The sequence below is a fragment of the Tenrec ecaudatus genome, chromosome 2, assembly GCF_050624435.1.
Source record: "Tenrec ecaudatus isolate mTenEca1 chromosome 2, mTenEca1.hap1, whole genome shotgun sequence".
Classification (NCBI taxonomy): domain Eukaryota; kingdom Metazoa; phylum Chordata; class Mammalia; order Afrosoricida; family Tenrecidae; genus Tenrec; species Tenrec ecaudatus.
The window spans coordinates 197,617,276-197,633,444 of record NC_134531.1 but is presented as its reverse complement, the minus strand read 5'-3'; the positions used below and the strand labels follow the sequence as shown (position 1 = coordinate 197,633,444).

Below are 16,169 nucleotides of genomic sequence, written 5' to 3'. Positions count from 1 at the left end.
GCAATTACATATGCAGAGATGAAAAACCAACATGAAAAATAGGTTATTGAGTAACCTGAATTTTTTAAAAAACAGAGCACTGGATATATATATATATATATATATATATATATATATATATATATATATATATATATATATATATATGATTCTAATTGTTCAGTCCTTAGCTGTAAATTGGATACATGGTATTGAATATTCAGCTGTCACCCTTTTCTCTGAGCACCTTGGAGGAATGTAATTGGAGCAATTAATACAGAAAAGAACTATTGCAGAAGGCATTCTGCAGGATATTAAAGTTTCTGGAAAACCTGGTAGTTAAAATAATCCTCTATGTCCTAAAGCCAGAATTTTCTACTCCTTGAAATGAAGCTTGTTTCTCCCACCACACTAATTAATACTCTGGATCTTTTATTAGTTATTTATTATTTTTGTTGTTGTTAACGTGAACACAGCATCACACTATCCTGAATTATGCAGTCAAGTTTCCCATATTTGGGGAAATTGCAGGTGTCAGCACATCTGCAGTGCTATGGATAAGCCTCGCCCTGGGAAAGCCATCAAAGTGATCATGGGATCGCCCCTGCCGGCAAGTAGTGGATCGTTTATTTTTACTGGAACATTATTTTGGAAATGTTGAGCTAACCTTACAGAATTTCAGTATTTGACCATTGGTGATTGAAAGTACTATTTTTGCTCAGGAAGTTATAAGCTAAATGTGATTGTTATTTGTATTTTAGAAATTCTAAACTTAATGATGAATTTATTAAATGTTATTTTTTTCCAGATTATTCACACTTACTCATTGAAATGGGCTTGGTTAATCCTGGAAAGAAACAAATGAAGCAAAACAACCTGTATTCTAAAAAGAGTGAACTGTCCAACCCAAAACAATGAGGAATAAATAAGCACAAAATGAACCTTTTAAAGCTTTTTTGTTGGTGTCTTGATATTTTAATTGCTTTGCCTTTAAGATAAATACTAATTGTCTTTAAATATACATTATAAGAGGTACAATTACTAAATTGAGCACAATAAATGCATAATTTAATTTTAAATTGCTGTCAATTAGTGTGGAAGGATGTTGAGGAAAAGAGAAGGTGAGATAATAAAGTGTAAGAAGGAAATGTGGAACAAAGACCAGCAGCAATAGAGTCGCCAGTGAAGGGGTGTGAGGAAAGAGAAATCAAATTGCTCCACTCTCTTTCTTTAATGGTCTGTCTTTGGCATCCTTCCTTCACCACTTCTGTTAGCAGTCTTCATGCACTCACCTCTGTTTTATGTTCCTTCACACTCTTTAGCATAGTCTGAAATCATATGAAACATACACTTGCATGTAAATATGCCTATTGTCTGTCTTGCCCATAAGAATGTAGGTTCCACATGGGCAAAGAATTGGTTTACCATTGTGTCCTCAGCTCTCAGAAGGTGACATAAAACAGTATCCAGTCTGTGGTTATTGAACAACTGAGTGGGAAAAGGATAAGGGAGCATGTAAATTGAATGGGTCTGGAGAGAGAGGATAAAAGAGAGAACAGAGACCATGGGCTCTGACCAAATATATTATTATACAAATCACTTTGGTGCTATGTACCTGTCTCTCACTCAGATGTTTTACACTTAAGAAACCTTTCGCATGTTGGGAAGTGCCTACTGAAATTCCCTGGGCTGTGTGAATCTCTGTTCTCAACTCCAGATTTTATCCTCTGCAAACACCTGAAGTCTTACAACTCAGCTAGAAGATGCATGACTTTGTATGGCTAGTGCAAAAGGAGACTTCAACTATTCCAACTCTGGACCTGGATCTCACTCACTCACTGTGAGATTTGTCAGTGTGAAGATTGAAAAGAGTGATTTTCGGAGATATTTTCCATGTGTCAAGCAGAGCAAATGAGCTCAGTTCACTCACAGAAGAGTTAGTGGGGAGAGAATTTTATGTACTGTTGACCTGGAACATTATTGGTCTCTGTAAGTATATGTCAGATTTAAAAGTTCAAGTATTAATTTAGCATAACTTACTGAATATAAATATACCGTCAAAATTTCAAATAGTCTTGATTCTTATAGAATAATCAGAGATGCTTAATTTTGAATCTTGGCTTGACTAGACCCTCTTTCCAGAGTCTAGATAATACCAACAATTTCTCTACAACCCATCTGGAGGAAGCAAAGAGTTAATCTATGATATATACACAATTTGTTCTTTTTTTTTTTTTGCTCCATCTGACTAGTACTAGTTATTGACTAGAATCTGAACGTTTCAGCACCATTATGAACTGTGTGTGTGAGTATGCTATGTGGATAATACGGATGATCTATCTATAATTATGAGATATAATCTGTGCATGGTATCTGAGCATCCACTTAATTATCATTCATTTTCTCCACTCCCAGTGATGTTTGTAACAGAGATGTGGACGCTTGTATCTAAATCACTTGGAGGACATTACCAAATCTAAAGGAGTCCTGGTGATACTCAGCTGCTAGCAGAAGGTCAGTGGGAGAAAGGGCCTGTGTATCCTCTCTCTAAAAAGTTAAGACCGTCCGTGGGAAATTCTGCTTTGTTGCTGGGAGTAAAAAATGACATGACTGCACACAAATATAATAACCTCAAAAACCCACAATGAATACAGAGCAGTAGGGAATTTTTCAAACTCATGTACGCCTGAGCATGCATCTGGAAACAATGGCGATTTCCTCTCAATATTGGGTTACCTTGTCATTGGGTGCGAGTCCGGTCTTGTTAGCTCGTGGGTGCGAGTCTGATTTGTCTACACATCCTTTTGTTTTCTGGAGCTCAAGTGAGGGATTAGGCTCTGTGTGTCATGAAAAAACCTTACTGCTCATGATCTTGGCAATACTGACACTGCCAGTACACCTTAGACCAGAGTATCTCCGACAGTACAATGAAGCACAGAATAAATATACACGATTGCCAAGTGAGAGACAATGTGCGTTCTCTGGGGAGTGTGCTGGCTGAAGCCAGCTTTGGTAAGTGTCAAACGTGAAGCTGAAATTCAGTGGGGAAAAAGTCACACTCAGGCCTGCTGTTCAGCGATGTGGTGGCTCTGAAGAGAGCTAGGTTTGAGCCCACACTGGAGTTTTACTTACTGTGAGACCATGGCCATATGGTTATACTTCCAAAGTTTCTGGTTCTTCATATACAAATTATAAATAATCACAGGTCTTCCTCATAGGGCTGTTGTGGAGGATATAGTAAATAATATATGTGTATAAGTGAACAATATACTTGACCTAATGCATAATTGTTGCATCATCAGAAGGTAAATGTATCAAAAAACAGCTGATATTGATTTTTTTCTAAGCTAACCATTAAAAGGACATTTCAAGATCTATCTTGAGGTATGACATTGTCAGTTATTGGATAGTATTTCTATGGCTATAAGGTAAATAATATGAATATTATTCAAATTTTTATGTACCAAATACTAATAACAAAGTTGAACAAATGAAGTTTTTATTAATGTCTATATGGTAAAATTGATCAAACGAGCAGTCACTGTGTATTGATAATGTCCATTAGGGATAATATCCAGGGATGAATGGAGAAATAAACTTGGTCTATACACACAATAGAATAATATGTAATGTTAAAGAATAACAATGAATCTTCAAAACACGTAACATGAATAAACCTGGAGAACATTATGTTAAGTAAAATTAGTCAACCTCAGAAAGACAAGGAAAATTAGTTGGTGCTTACCAGGAATGGGATGGGAAGGGAAGTCATGTGCTCAAAGGTAGACAGCAGTTAAGTTGGGTGAAGTGGAAGGCAATGTACAATAAGATGGAGATTAGGAAAAATGATAGAGGCAGGGAGTTTGCAAGAATTAAAGACAACACTTGCAAATAATGTTACATACACAATCCTGAAATCGTGGTGATCTATAGATAGATACTTGGGTAAAAAAGCAGGCTGAACAGTGTGTTTGGATACTTTACTACAAATATATCCATTCGTGTGGCAGAGGAACAGGGGGAAATGTTATGAAAACTTCTTAGATATAGTGAAATATCTAAAAGGAATGAGTTAATGGGCCTGCAGGATCAGGGGCATAGTCTTGGAGGCTGCCATGGTCAATGAGTATAAAACAGTTTGCATGACAATGTCCTAACTCCTACCATTGCCAGTAGTGAAGGGGGTCTTGAAAGCTCATGTGATGTCATAGAAGGTGCACCTGTTGTTCTCTCCCAGTTCCCTGAGACAGAGACACGCACTGCCACCAAGCAGATGGTGACACCTAGCAACCCTGAAGGACAGGCTACAACTGCCTTCTGAGTTTTCGAGAGTATTGAACATGTTAAGATTTCATAGTAACTTTCTTTTTTTTAAAACATTTTATTTTGAGCTCATACAACTCTTATCACAATCCATAATATGCATACATCAATTGTATAAAGCACATCTGTACATTCTTTGCCCTAATCATTTTCAAAGCATTTACTCCCCACTTAAGCCCTTTGCATCAGGTCCTCTTTTTTTCCCCTCTCTCCCCACTCCTCCCTCCCTCACGAGTCCTTGATAATTTATAAATTATTATTTTGTCATATCTTGCCCTAATACTTTGAAGATATAGTGATACATTTTTCTTCTTCAAATTATTCCGTAAGGATTTCAGGGTGCATTTGAATATATAGAAGTCAATGTATAATTCATGTTAAATGTTTTAGAGGTGAGTTTGGGTCCCGCTATCTTTATAAGAGCTTCTGTGGTAAGGTAGTGAAGTTGTGCCATATTATAGTAAGAATACCATTTTAATTTTAATAAGGAAGTTTCTACTATAACAAACTTGTATTCAATTTCAGAAAATTTAAATATACATTTATTATACAAAACTCACTACATTTCAATTGATTATGACCATAGTAACCCTTTATGATGGAATGGAGCCTCTCTTGTTGGTTGGTGAGGCTGTATATCATCATGGGAGCAGAAAGTCTCATCTTTCCCTTGCACAGTGGTTAGCAGGCTTGAATAGCTGACCTTGTGGTTAGCAATCAAATGCATAACCCACTGCACCAGCAGGGGTATTTATTTATTGCAAAAGAACTTCCATTTCTTCCCCCCTTTTAATATCACCAATTGGAACTTCCCGCCATTAGATTTCTAATAAAGGTGAACTAATAATTGGTAAAGATTCTAAGTTTGTGTAATTTGCACTAACTATATTTCTGGATCAAAGGGCATCATGTGAAGTGTAACTTGACCCAAATTCTTAGTAGAGCACAAACGACTTTAAATGAAGCCAACATACACTTCCTTTAGCTCAGCAAAGCTAACACTACAACAAATATTCTTATTTTCATGGGGGAGCAGAGTGAAGAGTGTATATCAAAACTAGAGCTGATAGGTGGAAACTATTTTTGGAATCAATTGGAAAAATATACTCAGAACAAGTCTAACATTTGACGCACCAGCATGTTTGTTGGTTAGTGCCGAATTAAGATCCAAAGGCAGCATTCACTGAAGGATCATGTGCGGAGGATTAAGAAAGATGGTGGAATGGGAATAGCAAACACTAGGAGGAAGTGGGAAAAGCAACAGTCCATTGAGAGGCTTCCCATGGAAGAGCTCAGAGACAATATGCGTGAATTGTTGGATGTAAACATGATGATCTTCTTGTAACCTTCATTTAGCTTACAAAAAAGGGTAAGAAAAAAACCCTAATACAAATCTGTATGGACAATTACTAGTGATTGGAATGTGAACACTGGAAACAAAGAAAAAAGCTCAGTAGTTGGAAAACGTGTTTTTGATGATGTAGTTATGACACTGGAGATCTCATAGTAAAGTTTTACAAGATCAATCATAGGAAAAGGCCTCTCGTGTCATAGTGGATTAGTGTTGGACTACAATCCACAAATTCAGCAGTTACTGAGATTGTAAATCTCAGAAACGCTAAGGAGGAGCTCTATTTTCTCCTAGATGGTTACTTTGAGTGGAAATTCATTTGATGGCTGTAAGGTGGTAGCTTCCTAGTGCTGTACCTGCTTTGGAGTGTCCATGGTCCTTTATTAGGATAACCAAAGGGAAGAGTCACAGACCACAAAGGGCAAGGGGAAGCGAAGTTTATTTAGAAAGGAAAGAAAAGCACCCAGGACATCAGGAAAGTCCTTGAGTGTCTAGAGGCTTGTATCAGATGTGGGGACTGGGTCGCCAGGTTATGAATGGACCAATCCTCGGCCTGGTCACATTGCTTAGGTTCAATCATTAATCTCATTATGTTCTGTAAATGCTGGGGTCTTACATCAATAAGGACAAAGTAGTAAACAGGCAATGGGTCACCAAAGAGAGTCATAGGATCTGCTGATTTTTGAGTTTAAAATCAGCCTAGAGGCATGTTGCCTGCTGATTTAAAATTATCCTAGGCTGTTGAAACCATTCCTCCAGACTTCCTGCCACTTCCGAAGTTTCCAGCTGAGACATTTTTCTTCTCTCTGCTTAGAGCTTTCTGTCTCCTATCTCTCAAATATATATATAATCACAAATGTTGACTATACATGTTGATTTTGCCATTGAAATACGCAGGCATCAAAACAATTATATTTGTGGAAAGATAGAAGGTCAATGTCATCAGAGATTAACCAGGGTCAGATATAGCACAGATCGTAGATTACTTAGTACCAGTTCAATACGCAGAGGAAGGCAATTCAAACAAGTCAACGTGAACCAAAGTACAAATGAGACTATATGCAACCTGAATTTAAAGACCATCTCAGACAATGGATTTGATGCATTGAACACTAATGATTAAAGACAAGACAGATGGAGGGCTGACAAGAAAGACATCACACGTGAAGAAACCAAACATACGACACATGAAGAAACTAAACAACTTTGAAAAAGATGGGAAAGAATGAAAAGCCCAGGAGAAGTGAGAGGAGACTGAAGTTTGCTCTCAAATGTAGAGTAGTTAAGGTAAAAGAAAAGACTAAATTGATAATGGGTTCCTGTGGTTAGGGCAGGGGAGCTTAGAGGGAAAGGGGAGTTAATAACACGTAGTACAGGAAATAAGAAATGTTCTAAAATGGTTGTGGTAATCATTGTCCAACTCTCCCTTGATAGGATTGGACTACAATATTATGATATATGGTTTATGCCCCAAGTACAATTATTTTTTTTAATTGTTATACTTAAACAACAAGACAAAAAAGAAATGATGAAATCAAATAGCTGAGTACAAGTTTTCAAAGGGTACTGTGAGAAGACTAAAATATTTTTTTTTTTCATTTTATTAGGGGCTCATACAACTCTTATCACAATCCATACACATACATACATCAATTGTACAAAGCACATCCGTACATTCTTTGCCCTAATCATTTTCAAAGCATTTGCTCTCCACTTAAGCCCTTTGCATCAGGTCATCTTTTTCCCCCCTCCCTCCCCACTCCCCCCTCCCTCATGAGCCCTTGATAATTTATAAATTGTTATTTTGTCAAATCTTGCCCTATCCGTAGTCTCCCTTCCCCCCCTTGTCTGCCGTCCGTCTCCCAGGGAGGAGGTCACATGTGGATCCTTGTAATCAGTTCCCCCTTTCCAACCCACTCACCCTCTACTCTCCCAGTATCGCCCCTCACAACCCTGGTCCTGTATACTGTTGCTTTGTTTTTCTCTGTCTTGTTATCTCCACAGGTCTGTTTAAATAAGACAGGCTGGATGAACTATCTGGAGGAAATACAATGGGACCGACAGTTCTGGGGGGACTTGGGATAGGGGGAGGGGTGGGGTAAGGAAGTGGTGTTAACAAACACAGGGACAAGGGAACAACATGGGACCCAAAATGGTAGTGAGGGGGGAGTGGCAGGCCTGGTAGGGAATGATCAAGGGTAAGGTTACATAAAGAAGAGGTATAGCTGTAACCCAGGTGGGGACGGAGCATGGTAGTAGGGCAGGAGGAAAGTCAAGGGAGATGAAGGAAAGAGCTAAGAGTCAAAGGGCATTTATAGAGGTCTAGAAAAAGACATGTACATGCAAATATATATATGAGGATGGGGAAATAGTTCTATGAGTCTATATTTATAGGTTTAATTTTTTATTTTTTTTTATTTTTATTTTTATTTTTTTTTTTAGGTTTAATATTAAGATGGCGGAAGGACCTTGGACTTCTACTCCAGCACTCCCTCAATGCATGAATACTTTCTTTTATTAAATTTGCACTCTACGATGCTCACCCTCCCGACACAACTGCTGAAGCCAAAGTGGGTGAACAAGTAAATGTGGTGAAGAAAGCTGATGGTGCCCAGCTATCAAAAGAGATAGCGTCTGGGGTCTTAAAGGCTTGAAGATAAACAAGCGGCCATCTAGCTCAGAAGCAACAAAGCCCACATGGAAGAAGACTAAATATTTTTAAAACATCATTTTATTGGGGGCTTAGTGGTGCCTTGTTTGGCAGACAAATTAAACGGTTGGTGGTGAAAACTCATTTGTATGTGGGAGAAAGATATGCTCGTCTGAAACACATGACCTCGCTTTGAACAATGAACATTTCACATCACTCCTCTGACTCTAAATGTCATCTCTGTATTTTGTACGCTTACATCTTTGAAAGCTGTATGAAGCTGTATGAATGTTTTTTTGTTCTTAATCGTTCAACATTTTTCACCTGCATCTTAAAATGTATTAAATTTTATTAGTCATTTGATGTATACCACAATGAAAACCATACCCACTGGCCTTGAGTTGATTCTTGCCGTATTGTCAGAGTCTTTAGGTCAGTAGCGGTAAGGGCAACAGAAGAAAACATGGCCTGGCCCTGTGCCTTTCGCACAGCTTCCCTATATGTAAACAGAGCAATGCTGTGTCATTTGCGTGTATTGTTAGGTGCCATTGGGTGGTTCTGACGCATAGCGACCCTGTGCACAGCAGAACAAAATACCCCCTGGTCCCCACTGTCCTCCAAATTGTTTCTATGCTGAAGTCCATTGTTCCAGCCAGTGTGTCCAACCATCTTCTTGAGCATCTTCCTCTTTGTTGCTGCCCTTGCACTTTGCCAAGCATGATATCCTTCTCCAAGGCCGGTCCTCTCTTGAAAACAGGTCCAAAGTGCATGAGCCAAAGTTTCCCCATCTTTGCTTCCAAGAAGCATTCTGGTGTACTTCCTCCAAGAAAGATTTGCAGCACATGGTAACCTCTATAGTCTTCAAGCGCAGCTAATTCAAATGTATCAATTCTTCTTTAGACTTCTTTATTTAGTATCCAGCTTTCACATGCATTGGAAGCTATTGAGATGATCAGGACTTGGGTTAGGCCTTGCTTTTCCACACTTTAAAGAGGCTTTATGCAGTAGATTAACCAGACACAGTACATTTTTTGATTTCTTCCCTCTGCTTTCATGAGCATTAATTGGGAATTTAAGCAGAAAAATACTTGACAGCTTCAATATTTTCTCCATTGATCATGGTTACCTGTTGGTTTAGTTGTGACAATGGTTGTTTACTTGAGTTGTAATCCAAACTGAAGGCTATAATCTTTGATGTTCTATAATGATGGTTATAATCTAAACTGATGGCTATAATCTTTAATCTTTGATGTGCTTCAAGTCCTCCTCACTTTCAGCAAGCCAGGTTGTTTCATCTGATTATTGAAGGTTGCTAATAGGCCTTCCCCTAATGATAATGGCATATTCTTCTTCATAAAATCTGGTTTCTCTGGTTATTTGCTTAGCCCACAGTTTGCATTTTTACAGTGAGAGGACAAAACCCGGACACACACCTTCCCTGATTTTAAACCATGCAGGTTTTAGAGCTGGTCCTGTTAGAATAAAGGAACAGCAACTTGTTGTAGGGGTTACACTTTGAACCGCGATCCTGAAGGTCCAAATTCCAAACCACTGGCCAATCGGTGGGAGAAACACTGGACTTTCGACTCCTTTCTACCCTGTAGGATAGAGTGGCTATGGATCAGAATGCACTCAATGGCAGTGAACTTTTGAGACTGTACTGTCAGAAGGCACTCAAAATATGACGGAGGAAGAGCTGCTTTCTCAACACAGAGAAAACTTTTGAAGTAAAACCTTTCAAACCTACATTAGCTGATGGGGCACAACTCAAAAGGAAAAGAAACGGCTCCAAGCATCTATTAATCATTGGAATTTAGAATGCATGAAGTATGAATCTAGGGAATTTTAAAGTTTCAAAATGAAATGATTGCATAAAGATAGCTATCCTAGGAATTAGTGAGCTGAACGGGACTGGTATTGGACATTTTGAATCAGACACTTTGAAACTGATCAAAGATGCACTCAAGATGCATTGATAATTATTGGTGATTGTAATACAGAAGCTGTAAACAAAGAGGAAGGACAAATAAATATGGAACATATGCCCTTGATGGTAGAAAAGAAGCTGGAAATCATATGATGGAATATTTCAAGTCAAATTCCTTTTTTACCACACATACATATAGAAAGGCTAGACTAATCTTTCTCCCGTGAAGTAGCTGCTGGCTTTGACTGACAGCCTTGTGGTTGTACAAGGCTTACCTGACAACAGGACTCCCATTTGCTGCATAAGTGTAATGTATTATCGCAGTAAGATTGAAATATTACCATCTGGTTAAAATAAGAGCAAACTAATGTGAGCATCCTTTCTCTTTTTCTTTTTCTCTCCTCATTTTTCCCAAACACCGTAATTGCTAAAATTGGTGGTGGGCAATGGTAATGGACTTGAAGTACTTAGCAATGAAGGTCAGTGACTACAGTCTTCAGTATGTATCGCACATCAATATAAAGAACATAAAAATCCTCACAACTAGACCAATGAGCAACATCATAATAAATGGAGAAAATCCTTGCATTGAAATGCTCAAGACTTTCCTTTTGCTTGGACCCACAATCAATGCTCATGGAAACAGCAGTTAGGAAATTAACTGTCCTATTGCACTGGACAAATCTATCACAAAAAATCGCTTTAAGAGCTGGCCTAATGATAATGAACCACACGTCACATACTCCAAGTAAGTATAATGTAAGCCACTTGGCCAGAGGCCACCTCAGGACAGCTGGGATCAAATGGTAGGGGGGTAGGGGAGTGTCTGCAGTCTGCTGAGTTTTTGCCATGTGGATCTGGGATGAAATTTCCTGGCAGCCCTGTCAGAGGGATGAGGCGTACTGATGGGAGGGGCAGTGCAGGAGAAGGGAGAGTGAATGTTCAAGTCAGGATGAACATAGGTGCATATCTGTAGGGGAAGAGGAAGGAGGGCTGACCCCTAGGTGAGGGGAGGAAAGTCAGAGTATGCCTTTGGGTCACTAGGTCGAGGGTCTTTAGTGGCATGCAGGGGGAGGGCAGACTTGACCTTGGGCTTCAAGGAGTATTCCTGGAACCCCCGCCGAGTGCCTCACAACACTGGGACTCTCAATCCTGGATCCTTAATGTCATGCTCCAGAAGCTGCATTGGTGAGACCCCAAATGGGAATTCCACCGGTGAACTGGACTTTATCCCAGACACACCTGTAGTCTGAGGGCTTAAGCTGGCACACACACGGTGTCTGAGGTAGAAGACAGCAGTACGAAGACTGTGCGCTGTGCTTTGAGAACAAACAAGGATCTCATTGCATCCACGCTCTGTATGCTGTATTAAGACACTTATTATGTAGGCAATCCTGTGATGGCCAGGCGCTTATATTCTGCTTATGCCTATTTATATTAGGATGCATCTCAGCGGCGCATCACCATTGGGGCGCAGCCTCTCGAAACTGTTATTTGTTGCCTTATTCTTCTCTAAGTGAAACTCAGGGATGTGGAGCCTTCAGGGAAAGAACTATAACACAGGTCTGGGGGAAGGGCGATACAGAGGGCTGGGTGATGCCCAGAAGTCTAGGGAGAAAAAGGATGTTTTGGAAAACGTGTGATTATGGAAGAAATTGCACAATTGTGAAGGGCTCAGGGGGACAGTGAGAGCCTGAGGTAGTTAGTTTATTGTGCCAACCTGGCCAATAAACACATGTGGGGTTAACTGAAGGGAGGAGGGATAAATGACTCAGTGAGCCTTGTCTTTCTAGTTCTCAGGTCTCTTGCTTTCTGATGGTCGGACAAGGGTGCAGCTGCCTTAGCCAGTTCCCTGCTTCAGCAGGCAAGGCTCACTTCCTGCAAGACACCCCTGAGGAGAAGCCACAAGGACCTACCCCGATGCAGCGCTGGGTGCTGGAGCAGCCTTGTGGAGACCCCTGCCAGCACTGAGATGTTCACATGTTCACTGATTTGGCTTTCCTCCTGCAGTCGGCATCATTGCACGTGTTTTGTGAGATGGAGGAGGACTTTGTGGATTGGTGTTGGACATATGGGTTAATGGGTTACTGTTGGACTTGTGGACTTGGCCAGCACTGGGTAGTGATATTTTCTTGATGCATACTTCACTCTTATATAAAATTCTTTCTTATACATGGGTTTCTGTGGATTTGTTTCTCTAAAGCACCCAGACTATCACAGAGCACAAAACCCATCTGCAGAGTGTCTGGTCAGATTGAGCCACTGGCAGATCTGCCCTAGAGGCAAGAGTTGCCTACCTATCAGGCAAAGAACACTGACACCTTGATTAGGCTGGATCAAAGCCACTACTTGGCCAGTTGCTCACCATATAGACAGGACCTGAATTTGTGCAGCGCTCAAGTAGCTCTTACTGATTGCAAGACAGAAATTTCTTCCCTGGCTTTTCAATTATTGTTCGGGGTCTTTTCCTTTTCTCACATTAGTATTTTTGTCTGTATACTGTTATGTTGAATGCAATATTTTGTATTGTTTTCTGTTGTGTCTGCCAGTTGTGAAGCACCCGGAGGGGTGGATGTACAATGAGAATAATGGACACAAGGGGATACTGGGAATTCAGGGGTGGAGGGGTAGATGATAAGGGGGGAGGGCATTTCAGGAGTAACTAATGAGACTGGAGAGGGAGACTACTAGATCAGAGTGTGATCGCATAATGTGTCTTAAAGACGATTTGACCACGGGGGAGGGGGAATGTTCTAAAATTGATGTGGGGCTGATTCTACAATTCTCCGTGAAATGATTGAATGACTGGAGTACTGAATTATATGACATGCCAATTACTTGTGAATAAAACTGCTGGGGGAAAAACAAAAAGAAGATATTTTAAAAGAAAATTTAATTATCCTAAAAAAAATCTCTGAAAAATGTTAAAAAAAGTAAAGATATCATTTTGAGGACTACTATGCTCCTGACTCAAACCATGGTGTTTTCAATCGTCTCATATTCATGCTAAACTGGAGAAAAAAAGACTGAGGAATAATTGGTGCTTTTGAATTATGGTGTTGGCCAAGAAGGTGTAGTAATATAACGTGCCCTGACAGAGGCATGAGCCATTCCCTGTTAGAAGAGGTACAGCCATAGGGTCTTTGAAATGAGAATGACAAGACTTCATCTCATGATCATTCTTGTTAGAGCGTCATCAAAAATAGTAAATGCTTCAAGGAAATGGATTCACGGGTTGCCTGCAAAAAGGGGCTGAAACATAATAGTGCTTTTGAGGATGGGGCAAGATCAGGCACTTTTTTAAAACATCATAGGTTTACTGTTATATAATTTGACATCCCATTACAAGAATGCTACTAGAGCACGACTAGAAATTCAGAGATGATTTGTTTATTGGAAAACTAGTTACCTGTCACAGTTACAGTACCAGAACTGAAGGTCAAATTTCTCATGAGTGACTAAGAGTAAAAGAAAACACCTGCACATATATTGCAAATATATATAAATGGTGATTAAAATTATATTTGTTTCTAAACACATACGTAAATCATTTTGTTCCAGCATGGTAAATCAGAAAAGCAAACCAACCAACCAAACAAGAGGTTTACTATAAGCAGCCAGATCTCTAGCCATGAGGGCAAGAATTTTTCAAAGAGAGGAGGAAGTAAAGCACAAAAAGCCCCGCATTGTTGCTACTCTGTGCGACTCTGGTCAAGTGAGGCCCAAATGCCCCGTTCTTCATGGCCCTCAACTGAAAGCCTATTTCTAAAATCACAAATGTCCAAGTCAGCGACTGCAATGTAAGCCTACAACTGAGAGCACAGAGGAATGATTGCTCTCTACCGCAATTACTGCCCGTCAAACATGACCCATACATTGAATAAGTAACAATAATAATCCTCTTCTAAAATTTCTGATTTGCCTTTTTCTTCTAGAAGAAAGTGGGTTTTTGTAGCTTTAAATTAAAGCTAATTTCAATATAACCCCGAGGTACCTGGAAAAGAGCCCATCAGCCTGCTTCAGCTGCAGGCCTGGTGCTAAGCGGGCTCCGGAGAGGCCTGGGTGAGGCCGGAGTGCGTGGCTGCTGACAGCTCCTGCTGCTGCTGAAACCTCTGCTTCGCCCTGGAGACCCCTCCCACCTCCTGAGCACCCTCCCACCCCTCCTGGTATGCCCCTGGGCCAGCAGGGAAGTCTATCTTCACTGTGGTCTGCCCTCTTTCACACCACTGCCGTCCTTGTCAGCCCCTCCACCATGGCCTTGCTGCTGGGAGGAGGAATGCAAGTGTTGGGCACAGATTGGACCCCACGAATGGGAGCAAGGTGTGTTCAGGCACATGCATGTAACTGCAATGTGGGCATTTTTAGGTAAAGTGACATCATTATTTAAAAGGGAATGGTGTGTGTTCAGAATTTTGCATCTGGTTCTTGTGATGGTGCCTTGAGGCCACAGCTAAGTTAGCATAGTTTTATTCGTGTGTATTTCTACTAAACCAGGGGGTGGAAGCACATGCCGCTAATGTTTCTGTGAGTCTCATGATCAAATCTGTAAAACCATAAAGGCTTCATAAAACAAAGGAAATTAATTTGCCAACCTGAGATCATAATCAGGTACAGATTTTCATCTTTCCCTGGGGACATCTACTGATGATTATAGTCTTCAAAGCTGTTATGACGTCCTTGTTTCTCAGACTATAGATGAGAGGGTTAAGCATTGGGGTCAAGATGGCATTAAACATAAAGAGGGACTGGTTTAATTTGGGAGTCTTAGAGGAACCTGGCCTCATGTAGACCAATATGGCGGGGCCGAAGTACAGGCTCACCACACAGAGGTGGGAAGAGCAGGTGGTGAGAGCTTTGTTCCTGCCCTCTGGGGAGTTCATGCGGAGTACAGCGAGGACGATGAGGGTGTAGGAGGTCAGAATGAGACTCAGTGGAATAAGGACCACCAAAAAGCTCGAGACGACCACTGATTTCACATAGGCTGAAATGTCCTCACAAGTCAGCTTCAGGAGGGCCATGCCTTCACACAAAAAATGAGGAATCTTTCGTGGGCGACAAATTGGGAAGTGCATGGCATAGGCTGTATGGATCAGGGAAGTAACTGCTCCTCCTACCCAGGAGCCAATGACCATTTGTGTACAGATTGTGTGACTCATGATGACTGAATATCGCAGAGGGTTACAGATGGCAACGTAGCGGTCATAGGACATGAGGGTCAACAAGAGGCACTCAGCAATCCCCAGGGTTAAGCTTAAGAAGATCTGGGTTCCACAGCCAATCTGAGATATGGTTCTCTTCCCTGAGAAGAAGTTTGTGACCATTTTGGGGACAGAAGTTGAGATCAAGGCCAAGTCAATGAGAGAGAGCTGACTGAGCAGGAAGTACATGGGGGAGTGGAGTCGGGAATCCAACCAGATGAGAAGAATGAGAACAGAGTTGCCCATCACAGCCACAAAGTAGACCAGAAGAATGATGCAGATGAGGATCACAAGATGACTCAGTTCAGGCCAGAGCCCCAGAAGGATGAAATCTGTGGTGACAGTCTCATTATCTATTTCCATGGCTGACCATCTTCACCTTAACATAAGTGCAAAAGCATTGTTCTGTCAGATGACGTTATTGTATGACTGGTCTACCTTCACTCCCATAACTCCTTTGAATTTATTCTTCCCATCTTTCTTTGTTGTGGTCTTAATACTCTGAATAATTTTTTAGCATAAAAAATTTTCATGGATCAATTATTAAACTTATATATTTACTGTTGCAAACAGCCATCATGGAATAATTCATTAATCATATACTTAATTAATCATTAAATTCATATAAATTTTGCTGCAAATTGCAAACTAAGAACTTACATATATTCTAATACCCTATTAATAAGCATTTCATCTGATGAAAATTTACCATATGTATTTATTAATGAACCAATCCAATTA

At 40.3% G+C, this 16,169-nt stretch overlaps 1 protein-coding gene and 1 non-coding gene across 2 annotated transcripts; both read right to left on the bottom strand.

Annotated features, from left to right (window-relative positions):
• Positions 1-436: 436 nt before the first annotated feature.
• LOC142441806 (U1 spliceosomal RNA) lies at positions 437-597 on the bottom strand. The gene has a single exon (XR_012783137.1). It is a non-coding gene; the product is annotated as a U1 spliceosomal RNA (small nuclear RNA).
• A 14,237-nt stretch (positions 598-14,834) lies between these two features.
• On the bottom strand, positions 14,835-15,791 carry LOC142440314 (olfactory receptor 2AJ1-like). Its single transcript, XM_075542785.1, has one exon. The coding sequence runs from the start codon at positions 15,789-15,791 to the stop codon at positions 14,835-14,837; it is 957 nt and encodes a 318-aa protein (XP_075398900.1).
• Between the last annotated feature and the right edge of the window lie 378 nt (positions 15,792-16,169).

Excerpts from the sequence above, each read along its gene's own strand:
- LOC142440314 (XM_075542785.1), bottom strand. The coding sequence starts at position 15,791 with ATGGAAATAGATAATGAGACTGTCACCACAGATTTCATCCTTCTGGGG.